At 36.7% G+C, this 14,839-nt stretch overlaps 1 protein-coding gene across 4 annotated transcripts in view; it reads right to left on the bottom strand.

The window, feature by feature from the left end:
• fmnl3 (formin-like 3) overlaps window positions 1–14,839 on the bottom strand; it is a 40,643-nt gene that overhangs the window by 11,530 nt on the left and 14,274 nt on the right. For 3 of the 4 annotated variants that reach the window (XM_026241909.1, XM_026241911.1, XM_026241910.1), the window contains exons 2-10: window positions 11,295–11,378; window positions 10,156–10,236; window positions 9,342–9,418; window positions 4,713–4,796; window positions 4,240–4,374; window positions 3,263–3,371; window positions 2,911–2,987; window positions 1,029–1,122; window positions 63–137 (exon numbers count right to left, since the gene is read on the bottom strand). In XM_026241909.1, coding sequence (XP_026097694.1) covers window positions 63–137; window positions 1,029–1,122; window positions 2,911–2,987; window positions 3,263–3,371; window positions 4,240–4,374; window positions 4,713–4,796; window positions 9,342–9,418; window positions 10,156–10,236; window positions 11,295–11,378 — 816 coding nt within the window. The remainder of the gene's footprint in view (window positions 1–62; window positions 138–1,028; window positions 1,123–2,910; window positions 2,988–3,262; window positions 3,372–4,239; window positions 4,375–4,712; window positions 4,797–9,341; window positions 9,419–10,155; window positions 10,237–11,294; window positions 11,379–14,839) is intronic. The other variant, XM_026241912.1, reaches the window with a different exon arrangement.

Raw genomic sequence — 14,839 nt, 5'->3', positions numbered from 1 at the left:
AACCACAAAGTCAAACACATTCATGTCTCACACAAAATACTGACCTGCTTTCATGCACCTACCATGAAGTCGATGTTCCCATCTTCACTACGGAAATACTCCATCAGCTTCTCAAAGCGGTGCTTCTCCTTACACACCTGCATATATTTTTATTTGGTCAGTCACAAATAAACAGTAACCCTTCAGTCCAGTATAACCAGGTGTGTTAACTATTAAAGTGTGATAGTTATAGCTCTTATATCCTCACCAATAACCATCCAACCAAACAAAAACAAACACAACATAGAAAAAATCACTGAGATTTTTAGTTCTATAAACAGCAGAGTATGAGGTTATGGGGTTTAGTGAAGCTGAAACTGATGGAGAAATCACACCACAATCCAAACAGGAGAAAGTCTGACTTTATTGTAGACATTATGGAAAAAGAAGGGGATTTAAATAACAAAGGAACTATGTTATGTCCTAGCATTTAATTATGACAGAATGAGAACCTTATTTCAAATACTTCAGTCAGCTTCTTGTTCGTAATGTTTTGCTGATTTAAATGTGGAACGTTTAATTCATTAGTCTCAATTCAAAGTTAGCTCAACCACAGACTCTTTGAAGACTAGTTCTGGCGGTCAACAGCAGGCAGAGTTTTATTTCAGTCTTTCTCACAGCATTGTTGCGACTGCTGTGTTAATTATCTCTCTTAGTTTCTCAGGAAAGAGTTGGACCGTTACGGGATAATTGGCCCCGTTTCCGGTATTTAAATGACTAGGCAAACAAAACTAAGCGGTTGAGTGAACAGTTGAGTCTAGAGGCAAGTCTCTCTCCCCCAAAACACTGATCCTTATCAGAGACGGGTTTGCTGAAATGACTGGTTTAAGATGTGGTGTTGTCCAACAAATGCATGTGCGAAGGTAGAAAATGGACAGCTATTGGGTTTTATATGTGCACGAACTGAAACAAAAACAACTTTTTTAACATAATACAGCATTCGTGATTTTTGGAAAGGCACGTGTAGGTGTAAAAATCCCAGGATCTACCTCTTTGAAGTTATCAAACGCTGAGAGGATGATTTCATGGCCTCCTCGCACCAAACACACAGCAGCCAGCAGCTCCAGGACCAGCGCCTTTGTTCTACAGACAGAACAAAAGCTTCTGTGAGCATTCAACTGGACCAGAGTGACAGAGCAGGACTCACACAATAACACGGGTAACATTACCAACTTGACAGATCATTACCCGCCCACACCTGCTTAGATCTATACAGGGAGAACAGCAGCTTTGTGTCCATAGTTATACAATTTTCTAAATCAGAAACGTGATAGTGCACTTTCATCTTGAGCCTCTCATTGGGGTCACATCTGATGCTAAGAATTGGGTAATTCTATGGTGATACTTTGGAATGACACAATCCAAGAAAAGCCTTCACAGCACAGTTAAAGGCATTGGTGTATGATTCATTGAGTTCTAGGAATTATGCTTTCAAAAGGCTGGGTGGGGGGTTCTGATCTAAGCTTCTACTACAAATACACTTAGTCAGACTGACACTAATCCACTTGAAAGAATTCATTCTTACCAAACAAAAGCACAAATCTAATCCCCAACTTCACAGCGCCACCAAAACTAAAGTTCACTGAAAGTACTGCATTTAATTGGGCTCATCAGGTAGCTACCTATTTAGGGACAGTTCACACAAAACACTTTTTTTTTTTTGCATTCTTATGTGCTGCTTTTCCATCGTTTTTCTGTGTAAACATCCACTAGACAGACATGTGTGACTGCTGCACAAAAAGTGTTTTTTTACATTATTTTTAAATGTAAAAACACATTCTTTATGAATGGACCTTAGAGGGATAGTACACGTACATTTGAATTCTGTCATAATTTACTACCTGTCATGTAAATGATTTCTTCTGTGGAACACAAAAGATATTTTGAAGAATACTGGTAACCAAACAGTTTTGAGTCCCACTGACTTCCGTAATATGGACTAAAATTACTGTTTGGTTCTTTGTTATGTAAAACACAAACAAAGATATTTTAAAGAAAGTTGGTAACCAAACCGTTTGGAGTCCCATTGACCTCCATAGTATGGACTAAAAATACTGATTGGTACTTTATTAAAAACACAAAAGAAGATATTTTGAAGAATGTTGGTAACCTAACAGTTTTGGGTCCCATTGACTTCCACAGTTAGAAAAAAAAAGTCAGTGGGACCAAATACTCTTTGGTTCTTTGTTATGTAAAACACAAAGGAAGATACTTGGAAGAATGTTGGTAACCAAACAGTTTTGAGTCCCACTGACTTCCATAATATGGCCTAAAATTTGAGTTTGGTTCTTTATGTGACACTCAAAAGATATTTTGAAGAATGTGGGTAACCAAACAGTTTTGAGTCCAACTGACTTTCATAAAATGGACCAAAAGTACTGTTTGGTTCTCTGTTATGTAAAACACAAACTAAGATATTTTGAAGAAAGTTGGTAACCTAACCGTTTGGAGTCCTATTGACCTCCATAGTATGGACTAAAAATACTGTTTGGTCTTTTATGTGAAACCCAAAAGATATTTTGAAGAATGTTGGTAACCAAACTGTTTTGTGTCCCATTAACTTCAATAGTATGGATCAAAAAATACTGTTTGGTCTTTTATGTGAAACCCAAAAGATATTTTAAAGAATGTTGGTAACCTAACAGTTTAGAGTCCCATTGACTTCCATAGTATGGACCAAAAATACTATTCTATGGAAGTAAATGGAACCCGAAACTGTTTGTTTACTAATATTCTTCAAAATACCTTATTTTGTCTTCAGTAGAAGAAGAAATGCACACAGAGTTGGAAAGACATGAGGGTGGGTGACTGACAGAATTTTAAATTTTTGGGTGGACCTTTAAAACTGTTATACAGAGCCCTAATTCTTACCTTGGGTTCTTATTGTTCAAACTTAGGGCGATCTCATTGACTGCATGTGCGTGAGACATGACGAGGTTGAAGCCATACTAGGGTGTGAAAGGAAAAAGCAATGTGGTGTAAGTATAAAAAAACATATACCACAGTGCAATGGTGATTCCATAGAGACATTGTGCTGCTGTTTGTAAACTGGACAGACACTGAAACATTCTGGAGAGTAACAGGTTATTTGTCATGTTCAATGATACTTAATAATACTACTTTACTACTTTTACTACTTTATTTACTGCTTCCTTTCTATGTGCAATCAGGTCAGATGTCCCTGAGGTTTTTTTGTGATCAATCAGGTCTGTGCATCCTGTACCTGATAGTTCATGATTGCTCTGAGGCACATGATGCACACATGCACGTCATCCTTTTGACTCACTAATCTGGAGTTCTTGATGGTTTTGCTGTTGGCAGCGGAGCCATAACTAAAAGAGAAGGACACATTTAGTAGTTCACAAAAGTTGTGCTTGATTTGACATTACATAAATGTGCAAAAACAATCACTCTTATGCACCATATAAAAAGGTGTTCAATTGCGTGTGTTATCTACCCTCAGGAAGTGTGGCTATGGCTCAGTGGGCAAAATAATACATGCATATGACTCCTAGTTTCGTTGCAAAGCAATGTTCCTGTTATCGCATGAACACACATATAATCATCTGTGAAGTGAGACGGGAAACTAACTGTGAAACTCAAAAAACAATATTTGACACTTTCCAAAAAATAGGGTAAACCAAAGGGAAACAATGTTTTGATGTGAAATGTGAAAAATGTTGAATGTGAAAAGATTTATTAGATAACTATTATCTAAAATAAAATTAGCCTAGCATGAGTATAAAAACACATTAAATGTTTGTATTAAAATCCCAATATTGGCCTGTAATAAGGTTTCATCTAATCTTAATTTTGACATAGAACAAAAGAAATAAAAAAAGGTTTTTTTTGGACAGTTTATTTAACCTTTAAAATTTATATTTTTCAAAAATAATAAAAAACATCTGCAAAACAAATATATTATGCAATACAACAGTACAACAGTTTTCAAAAAAGGTTTGATCATATTAATAATTAAGAGTCCTTAGAAATTTGTGTATTAAATATAACACAGTAGGATTTGTAGGTTAATTTTTTCATACCCTATTCTTGGAAAGTGCCAGTAAAAATTTTTGGGTGAAACATTTTTTATATATATATGTATATCTAATTATTAAGTTGTGACTGGCCAGCAGCCTGAATCAAACATAATTTTAAAGCGAGGCAGAGCATAGCAAGCACAAGCAGGCCAGTACATACCGGAGGACGGATTGCCGCGCAGAGCGCACCAGCGTATTGCAGCCGTTCTGGTGCAGATCCTCAATGGACCTGCTCCAGGACTTAGCTTTGTCCAGCGAAAAGTCGTCACCATTCTCCAGCCCTTCAAAATCCAACCTGAGCCGTATAGACAGGGAACCGCATATAAGGATGGCAGGGGGTAAGGATGGGGAAGGTTAGCAACAGAGCTCAGTAACAGGGGGTCCAGGATTATGCAGAGAGCAGCACAGGACAACCCAAGCAAATTAAAGCACAGCATAACAAAGCACAAATCAAAATGCAGCCTGCCGATCATAATTCAGCACGATAATGATTTAACAACACTGAACTCATCGCAGCCTTTGTCTCCAACAGAAGCCTGGCTACATGATCTTTTAAATGTCCTAAAGTTTGTACATGGATAAGTGTGTTGTGAAGATGACTGTGGTTGGTTGTTTCTAGAGTGTGTCACTCACATGACGGCACACTGAGCGAAGGAGAGATACTCCACCAGGATGTCCAGGCCTCTGTTCTCATCATTGAGGAACTCACGAACCCACCTGCCACATTAAAGACAGAGATGAAATTAAAGCATCCTATTAACATTCTTCTCATATCAAACACACTCTATTGATGCTACCATTTAAAAATGTGGGGACAACAAGCAATAATTATTACTTTTATTCAGCAGTTATGCATTAAATTGATCAAATGTGACAGTGATCTGTTACTAAAGATTACTTTTTCAAATAAATATTGTTCTTTTTAACTTTCTATTCATCAAGCTGTCAACATAAAACCTTCTCAAGCAGCAGATCAGCATATTAAAATGATTTCTGATGAATCATGTGACATTAAAAACTGGAGTTATGGCTGCTAAAAATTCATTTTTGCTATCACAGAAATACATGGCATTCTAAAATTTAATAAAGTAGAAAGAGCTATCACTGCTTTTACTGTGTTTTTAATCAAATAAATGCAACCTATTTACAGACCCCAAATCAAACAGAATCAGATTAACAGAGTAAATCTATGTGACAAATATAAAAGAAAGGGTCACACTTTATTTTAGGGTCCAATTCTCACTATTAACTAACCATTAACTATGACTTTTGCCTGAATTAACTCCTTATTTGCTGCTTATTAATAGTTTATAAGGTAGTTGTTAAAGGGGGGGTGAAATGCTATTTCATGCATACTGAGTTTTTTTACACTGTTAAAGAGTTGGATTCCCATGCTAAACATGGACAAAGTTTCAATAAATTAAGTTGTACGTTTGAAGGCGTATTTTTGCTCCCAAAATACTCCTTCCGCTTTGTCACAAGTTTCGGAAAGTTTTTTTCGAGTATGGCTCTGTGCGACGTTAGATGGAGCGGAATTTCCTTATATGGGTCCTGAGGGCACGTCTGCCGGAAGAGCGCGCGCTCCCGTATAACAGAGCACTGAGAGGTTGAGCACAGACAATCACTGATCAGAGCGAGAGCATCGCGAAAAGTCACAAAAGAAGTGTGTTTTTGGTTGCCAGGGCAAGACAACCCTGCACAGATTACAAAAAAAAAAAACAGCATTAAGGGACCAGTGGATGGAGTTTATTTTTACAGAGCATCAACGGAGTTGTGCAAGTGTTTGTGTTTGTTCCCTGCATTTCTAAAACGCTTGTTTTACAAACAAAGCCCAGTTTGACGACGGATTTGCGTATCGTTTATTTCTTAAGGATGATGCAATCCCAACGAAAAAGGGTCACGATCATGTGTTGGAACCGCAGGCGGTGAGTAAAACTGCTTCAAATATCTCTGCCTCCTTGTTAGTGCGTCCGCCTCCCATCGGAGACCCGGGTTCGAGCCCCGCTCGGAGCGAGTCGTTGCTGCTGCTGCTCTCATTCAGATTCAGCCTCGGGATCTGATTCTGGATCATAAATAAACGGCTGAATCTGACTGTTAGCCATGGTTTGTTTTGGATGTTTTTTTCCTCACGGTAATGTCACAGCTTCCAAACGCAAAAGCCTACTGGCGCTCGTGATTCTTTAGCTCCGCCCACACGTCACGCCTCCAGCCGGTCGTGTTTTTCCGGGAAAAATCGGTACAGACTATTTTTCTCTTATGAATATAATAAAACTAAAGACTTTTTGGAGTTATGAAGGATGCAGTACTACTCTATAGGTACTCAAGATTAACAGGATATTGAGTGAAAACCAGCATTTCACCCCCCCTTTAAGTTTAGGGTATTGGGTAGGATTATGGATGTCATGCATTATATGTACTTTATAAGCACTAATAAACAGCCAATATGTTAATAATAGACATGCTAATAAGCAACTAGTTATTAGTATGAATTGGACCCTATACTAAAGTGTTACCAAGAAAAGTAACTGTTCTTTTCTAGACTGTCAATATGACAAAAGACTTAAGCTTCAGACGAAGTGAGCAAGAAATTAATTAAATGCATCCCATTTACTTTCTGCTCATGAATGATTTATCATTGGGCACTACTGCAACAGAAAACAAGTGTTTGTTTTTGTAATCTTCAAAATGCGTACCAATAAGTTGCCAATAGTTTTTAAGAGGGAAGAAATCTTTCGCAACTGACAGCAAAGTCTACAGAACACCAAGACTTTTCATGATCCAATTAATCTCTGAGAGAAAAAAATAAGTTCTGCTCTCTTTACTGTTAATGAATATCCTATTGTATATTAAATAATAGATCATATTATGGATGTAAAGAATGTTGTTTCATGTTGACTTTAAAATCCCAAGACATTTTAAGCCTCAAGGCTGTTCTGAGTGGACTGGCTTGGCAGGACTGAGATGGAAAGTCCAGAATAGAGGCTAGTTTTAGATTTCCTTCATTTAACTCCAGATTTCTGAAGAGGAAACTCAGAGCAAAAGGAATTCCCACCATGCGGAGCAAAGGAACGTGGAGATCATAGCTTGAGAGAAGAGGTTAAATCTCTAACAGTGGGAGTGTTTAGACTGCCTCCCCTGTGCAAACATTCACTTATATACACATGCATTCTTCATTTTTCTGCACGGCTCTCATTTTCATTCTTTTTTTACCTCTCAAACACAAGCCGTAATGATTAGTTGAAATCCGTCTCTATTGTTAAATGGCTTTGGATGCATGAGAAAAAAAAAGCAACAGTTCCAGACTCCCAAACGAGCACAAGAAAACAGACAAAATGTGGAACTGAGCAAGAAACAGACTTTTCAGACTGAAAAGGTGGAGGGGGCTCACTCCATCATCAGCTTCCTGTCTGCCGCCTCCCCCTCCCTGCTCCCCTTTAGTCTCTTTTCCTGTCCGGCCAGATGCTATTTCAGATTGTCTTGGCAAAGCAAGGAGTAGCACATCGGAAAGAGGCCAGGGATCGGACACATGCAATAAACAGTCCTGTGTTCCATTTCATCCAGCCCCCCGAAAAAGTGAAAATAGCCTATTCTTTTTCTTTTGTTCTTAATGAGAAACACATTACCCCTGGCTCTTAATAACGGGGGAGAGAGGAGTGTATTGGTTATTTATGGCTCACACAGAAGACAAAGGAAGTCATTCAGAATCATATTTTGTCAGTGTATTCTGAGATTTTACTCGTTTACTAACTGTGTGTGTGTGTGTGTGTGTGTGTGTCAGTGTTTATCAGGAAGCTACTTTGAACCTGCAGTTTGCCAAACTACTCATAATTTATAGTAATTTAAACTGAATACAGCCTTTTAATCTATTGAAGCAGTAGTTAGCTAACCTACACACAACTAAGAAAAAAAGCAACTTGAGAAAACACAACTTATTCTCAAAATGTTTAAATATAAAATAATATAATTTATCATTTAAATGAATCATTTTAAATATAAAAAATGTTTGTTATAAAATGTTAACATTTTAAATATGTTAATAATAAAATGCAATTCTAAAAAAAAAGATTTAATTATTTAATTATTATTATTTGATTTAAATTATATTATTTTAATGTAAGCCGTATGTTTTGGCACAAACAATCTCAATTAGCAAACAAAATAATTTCACAAAATACAAAAAACAACTAACAATACTATAATGCAACCTAATTTATAACTGATTTAAAAATGTAACGACAAACAGCAGCATGCAACTGAAAGTTTTGATAAAAATACCTACTTGCTCTTTTGTGGAGACTCAAATACCTAAAATGAATTGCTTCTGTGATTGGACTCGAACTGATAAAGCATTATTTTGAATTGTTCATTTACACGGCCCAAAAAAACATTTTCCCCATGGTATATATGAGCATATTTGAATACTTATTTCACTCAACTGTAAATTTGCATGCACAAAACAAAGTGACATTAAATACAACACATTATGTAATTTTCAAAAGAACTATTGTAAAATGTGGTAAAGTTATTAGTTACTCCTCATCGCTTGTGTGTTCATTCGATAAGAATGTACCATACATGTAGCAAGCATGCTATTCTCTAATACGGATGTGTGTAAATGGTTTCACAGTCCCACAACAAATGGTTTTTGTATTCAGTAAGTGTGTGTGCCCTTGAAAACGGAAAATAAACAGTGAAAAGATGTTCTCAGTTGTCAGTGCTTCATTGTGTTACACAATTGTGCATCAGTGTTTTTATCTGTGTTCAAATCAATGTGAGTTATAAACCTCTGTGTGTGTGTGTGTGTGTGTGTGTGTGTATACATGTCCTTTCACACACTACATTGTTGGATGCTACAGGCTTCCTGGCTCTCCAACATACACAACTCAGCTTCCGGAGTTGCTTGAAATTGCTAAGGGGGTGGTGTGTGAGGAATGAGATGAATAAAAACCATCTGGACGCTGCTGAGGTCTACAGACAGCATTATAAGCAGAGGGGAGCTGGCAGAACAGCCCAACAGCAGGGATTTAAACACTACATCTAGCTTTCTACAACAGGAAGAACAAAGAAAGAGTGATTCTTTAGAGTGGAAAGCCAAACAATACCACAGCTTCCCGTCCATACCACTAGCAGTGCTATTGTTCCCTGCACTGTATACAGGAGCCTCATAACCTCAACGCAATGGTGACTGGCATTTGGAGAGATCAGCAGAAGACGAAGAGATGTAAAAGAAGGATTAAATAAAAGAAGACAGGAATTAGTCACCCAATGTAATTGGTTCGCAGAGATATCTCCAGCTCCCGCAGGACTTTGGTGGATTCCTGGACCCTCCTGCGGAATTTCTGCACACAGAGACAAACTGATGATTATCGACATGTTAGGAGAAAAACTCCTGCAACATCACCAGAACAGTTTAAACAATCCAATTCACCAGAATCACTTCAATAAACCAATTCAACAAACATTAACTAGTGCTGGGTAAACACTTCTGGTTAAACTTTTAGTGCACAAAAGAGGTCAACACTTAATGACATACAGAGGAAAACCAATTGATCAGATATTTTTTTGCATATACTGTACACTTCCAGTCAAAAGAAAACTTTTAAAATGTCAAATTTTATAAAAGTGTAAAATGTAATTTATTTCTGTGATGCAAAGCTGAATTCTCAGCATCACTACTCCCATGGTCCTTCAGAAATCATTCTAATTTGCTGATTTGGAGCTCCAGAAACATTTCTTAATATTATTACTAATGTTGAGCACAGCTGTGCTGCTTAATATTTCCGAAAGAAAGGACTGTTTTTAGGATTCATTGATAAATAGACAGTTCAGAAGAGCAGCATATATTTCCAGTTATTTCGTAAATAGGAATCATTTGTAACATTCTAAATGTCTTTACTTTCACCTTTGATCAATTTAATGCATCCTTGCTGAATAACAAAATCCTACTACCCGCAACTTTTCCAGGGGTACAATTATAGTTCTACTCTAATAATACAACCTCTTTAACTGCGACAAGTACATTTCAACCAGGAGAAAAACAGACATTGGTTACACAATCTTGAGGAATGATGCTGACCTTGCGTGTGACTCTTGGGTCTAAATATCCTCGTAGTTTCTGGATATAGGTATGTGGAGGATTCTTCACTTGGAAACGCTCCTAACACAGAAAAGAGGGGCACACAGTTATGCACAGGCAAAAAACATCAAACATCTCCATCAAAAGATGAATGTTCTGTTTTAACTAACATACACACATTCTTAATCCTTTCATGCCATTTGTTTAAAAAAACAAACCCTGGCATTATTCTTAAACTATATTTTGTTGAAACTATGAACTCCCTTTTTCAGCAGAACAGATTTGTCAAAATGCACAACTAGACACTTATAAATAGTTTTACAAAACACACACAAAATGTAGCACTTAACATCTTCATTTACTGCACTGATGCAGTTTTTTCAGCAAAACCCTGTATTTAACAAGATGTCAGATTACTTAAAGGGACAGTTCCTCTAAAAATGTAATTCTGTCATCATTTACTCACTCTCTTATTATTCTAAACCTGTATGAAAGCATGAAGTCAGAAGGAGAAATTATGAAGACTACACAAGTAGCTATTTTAATGCAGTTAAAAACGAATTGGGACTGAGGATAAAATCACTATAAAATTATCATAAAAGTACTCCACACAACTCCTAGAAAGCTCCACAGAAGTGTGATGAGTCTGTGTGATAAATAATTGAAATATAAAAAAACTTCCTCTTGTAGCGACAGTAAACCAAAAAATTACAATTCTGTCATTAATTAATGTGTTATGGTACTCTCACAAACATGTGTCAAAAACTGACATGGAAGAGAAGAAATTGTTGAATAAAGTTGTTATTTCTGTTTTCTTTTCACAAATTCTAAGAATTAAGTTTGAATCACTGCTGTCACGTGGACTATTTTATGGCATTTCTGGGCCTTGAACGTGTCAGTAGAGTTGCTGTCTATGCAGGGTCAGAAAGCTCTCGGATTTCATCAAAAATATCTTGGTTATTTTTCATTTTTGGGTGAACTATACCTTTAACTTGTATATATTAATATAAGTACAATATATAGAGATAAAAAAATATATATTTTGTCATGTCAACAACACTTCTTGGAGGGGTTTTCTTCTGGACTGCTTTACAGAGGCAGGGCTGTGACATAATAGTGGGTGATTGTGGAGGCTGTACCTGGTCACAGATGAGGTCCCACTTCTTCTCATTATCATACTGCCGGAGGAGGCGTGCTTTATCTGGGGGCAGGTTCATAGAGTTCTGAAAAACAAGAGAGCACTTTCGCATCAGAACACACAGGAAGTCATATATTCCTCTGTGTATTCATGGCAACGACCTTGCAGACATCTCTGTGCTCGTTTGCTTTGGGTCACAGCGGTTTCTGTCTGACACAAGAAAACCAGCAGCCTATGATCTCACGTCCTGTACTGACTTCTTATATCCTGTTTGAAATCATATTTCTCTTCAGTCATCAAGCAAATCTTTGCTTGATGCCTGAATATGATTTCAAACTAAAGTTCTCCATTTAAAAAAAAAATCTATTTTTATATTTTCTGAAGGAAACTGCCTTTGCAAAACTCACAACCACAATTGTGGGTGATTGCCGGTGTGGTGCTGCTAGGCAGTTGCTAAGGTATTCTGAGTGGTTTGTAGTGTGTATTTGTTTACTGGGGTGTTGCTAGAAAGCAAACTGCATTGGTTGATGTATGACCTAAGTGCTAAAGTTTACAGAAATACACAATTACGATATGCAGACACTTCCATGCAAACTTGATTTTGTGCATTGCTCACAATGTGCGAGAGAATCTTAATCGCAAGTTAGTTAAAATCAGCATGTTTCTAGCAACTTTTGTAAGTAATAACACACTTGGTTAAATGGCACGAACATCTAAATGTAACTCTGTCACCTGAAGCTTGTTAACTTGAGCTTTCAAATGTCCTGGACAAGCACCACTAAAACAGACTTTTATCCTCATACTGTTGTAGTCATATGTAATGTTGTGGGAATAGTTTGTGTTAAGAAAATTTTTTAATACAGTAACATTTGAAATATTATTACAATTCAAAATAAATGTTTAGTTTTAATATACAGTATATCTTAAAATTTAATTTATTCCTGTGATGGCAAAGCTGAATTTCCAGGAGCCATTACTCCAAACATCAGTGTCAACTAGTGTGACGATGATAATAATGCTATTGTTCAAATGATATATAAACCATTGTATTTCCTGCCACTTCTTATAATAGACAGGGCACTGCATTGAAACAAGACCACTTTATAATATTAGGTCATGTTTGCACTACAAACAGATTTGTGATTTGTCTTCTAAATGTCTTTAATAATGGAACACACACTGAGTCAGGTGTGGGGTGTGAGTTGTATCAAACACTGTATCTCTCTTTATTAACCTGAGATTCTGTGCTGTGATTCCTGACAGTGAGCAGCAGATTCCCCAGATCCTCTCAGTAGGTTTCCCTTTGAAGATGGAAAAGGTGTTTGTTCTGAAGATACCATTCACACCCATATCAACACCCACCCAAACATCTGTCCATCACCCATGTCTTTATCTTGATCATCCACCCCAAAAGCCAACAGTTTCACAGCCTACTGCCAAGGCAACATATCAGTTCAGTGAAATTACATGACCACGACATTATAAACAAAACATTTTTCCAGTGGTACTTACTCCATGATTTGTGGAAAGTGAATATTCTATGTGTTGAAAGAATGCGTTTTAGTTTATTTTCACTGTAAAGTGATTACGGCTTTCCAAAAGTCAAAAATGAATCATATTCAGTGACATGTCTGGGAAAAGGCTGGTGAATGCAGTGTGTATCACTGCAGTTTTTCTTAGTTTTGCAGCATTCAGTGAAGGATTCATCAGACTAATTCAAACTGATAACTTGTGTGATTCATGAAAAGAATCAGGTCATAAGTGAATTCTGTTTTCTAATCTTTTAATCAGCTGAACCAATTCCTTCACAAAACAATTGTTTCGAAACTCTCAAAAGTCCAAATGGCAATGAGGCAAAGTTTTGAACCCACTTGTCATTAGTAAAAGTATTTTTTATCTCATGATAGACAAAAGTCTCAACTAAATTAAAGCTTAGAAGTGTTAATTCTAAATAAAAGTCCACAACTGTTTGTTTGCGATGGAGCTTTAGATTTACAAGTAGCAAACAACAGTGCAGGAAATACTGATGTCAGTATAACAAAGTTTTGAGTAGATAAATCCAGACAGTTCAGCTTTCATCATTTAATACAACAGCAGACAGACTCAACTGACCATGTAGAAAATTTGTTTTGTTTGAAACCACATTCGACTGAAAGACATCCCAATTATGATGACTAGGGTTTGTAATGTCTGAAAAGCTAATAACTTTTGAGCAGAAATGACAATGTGTAAAAAGAGGCCCTGGAGAATGTTATTTGGCTCTGTCTGTGAAGATCTCAAGCATTACCATTCCCTCCCACAATTCCCCTTCCAATGTTTTTTTTTCCCCCTAGTTGTGACCGACATTGTGCATTCCAGATGTCCACAGTTTCAGAAGGAATGTGTCCTGTTTATAAACAGTAATGAATTTGGCTATAAATTCTCCTACTTCATCTTTTCTATCACCCTGTTTTCCCTCCATTGCCTTCTCTTAGACTAAGCTTATAGATTTCATGTTCTCTCTCTATCTCTCTCTATAATCTTTACAACTCAAATGTCAGGGATGGAATGGGTGCCTCCTACACTTGTTAGCATGCAGCATTTAATAAATGACGTAAACAGCAGCTCTTTGTGATGAGCTCACTGCTTCCGAACATTTCACACAACAAACCTCATCCATTGTTTTTGCAGAAGAAAGGAGCATAATGTCTACAAAAATACCATCATCCATTTTGAGCCAGTATGAAAGCATCCAGTCTCTGAGGAAATAGCAGCTATTCTACATTTTTACGTCAACAACAAATCCCATATGAAAGAAATATAATCCCATTATTATTTTTTTCAAGACAGCAATGAGATTCTCAGATTTTCTTCTGAGAAATATGCATATGAAAGAAGACATCTCAACAAACTCTCATATTTTCCAATACACCAAAGTCTAGAATTAAAAGTCAGATTTCAAGATGAATCCAAACATTTCTTCTCAATTTTCAAATATGGACTTTGCTATCCACATTAATTTGAGAGCACTCTTCTACTGTATTATGGGTCAACCAATTATCGGCATGGCCAATTATTGGTGCCAATATAAAAAAAAAATTATGGTTATCGGTTTCTGTCAGTTACAACTGACTTTCCAATAAATAATTTCAAAGCATTTCCAGAAAGTTTTTTTTTTCAGAGCCCTTGTTATTCTTAATTTTGACATTAATTTACATTTTTACACCAGACAAATATATTGATTCAAAATATTGGTTATTTTGATCTGTAATAATCGGTATCGGCGCTGAAAAACACATACCAGTCAACCCCTATGCTGTATGTCAACACTGGCTTAATTTGTTTATTTTTATTTCTCACAAGTAATTTTAGGAGAAACATCTGGCATGAAGGTAATACTTAAAGAGCTTCAGTTTCCTGAGCTATGAAAGAGCAACCTGTGAGCAGTAAAACTGTCTTCTGGGCAGCTTCAGAATAGGAGTCAGAGGTTGCATCTAACCATATGTCTGCTGCTGGGACTGCCTAGCGACCATTTGTTTGTCTGATATGTAATTAGGGCACTTAGAG

The sequence above is a fragment of the Carassius auratus genome, unplaced genomic scaffold (assembly GCF_003368295.1).
Source record: "Carassius auratus strain Wakin unplaced genomic scaffold, ASM336829v1 scaf_tig00000254, whole genome shotgun sequence".
NCBI classification, from domain to species: domain Eukaryota; kingdom Metazoa; phylum Chordata; class Actinopteri; order Cypriniformes; family Cyprinidae; genus Carassius; species Carassius auratus.
This window is presented reverse-complemented; position numbering and strand designations above follow the sequence as displayed.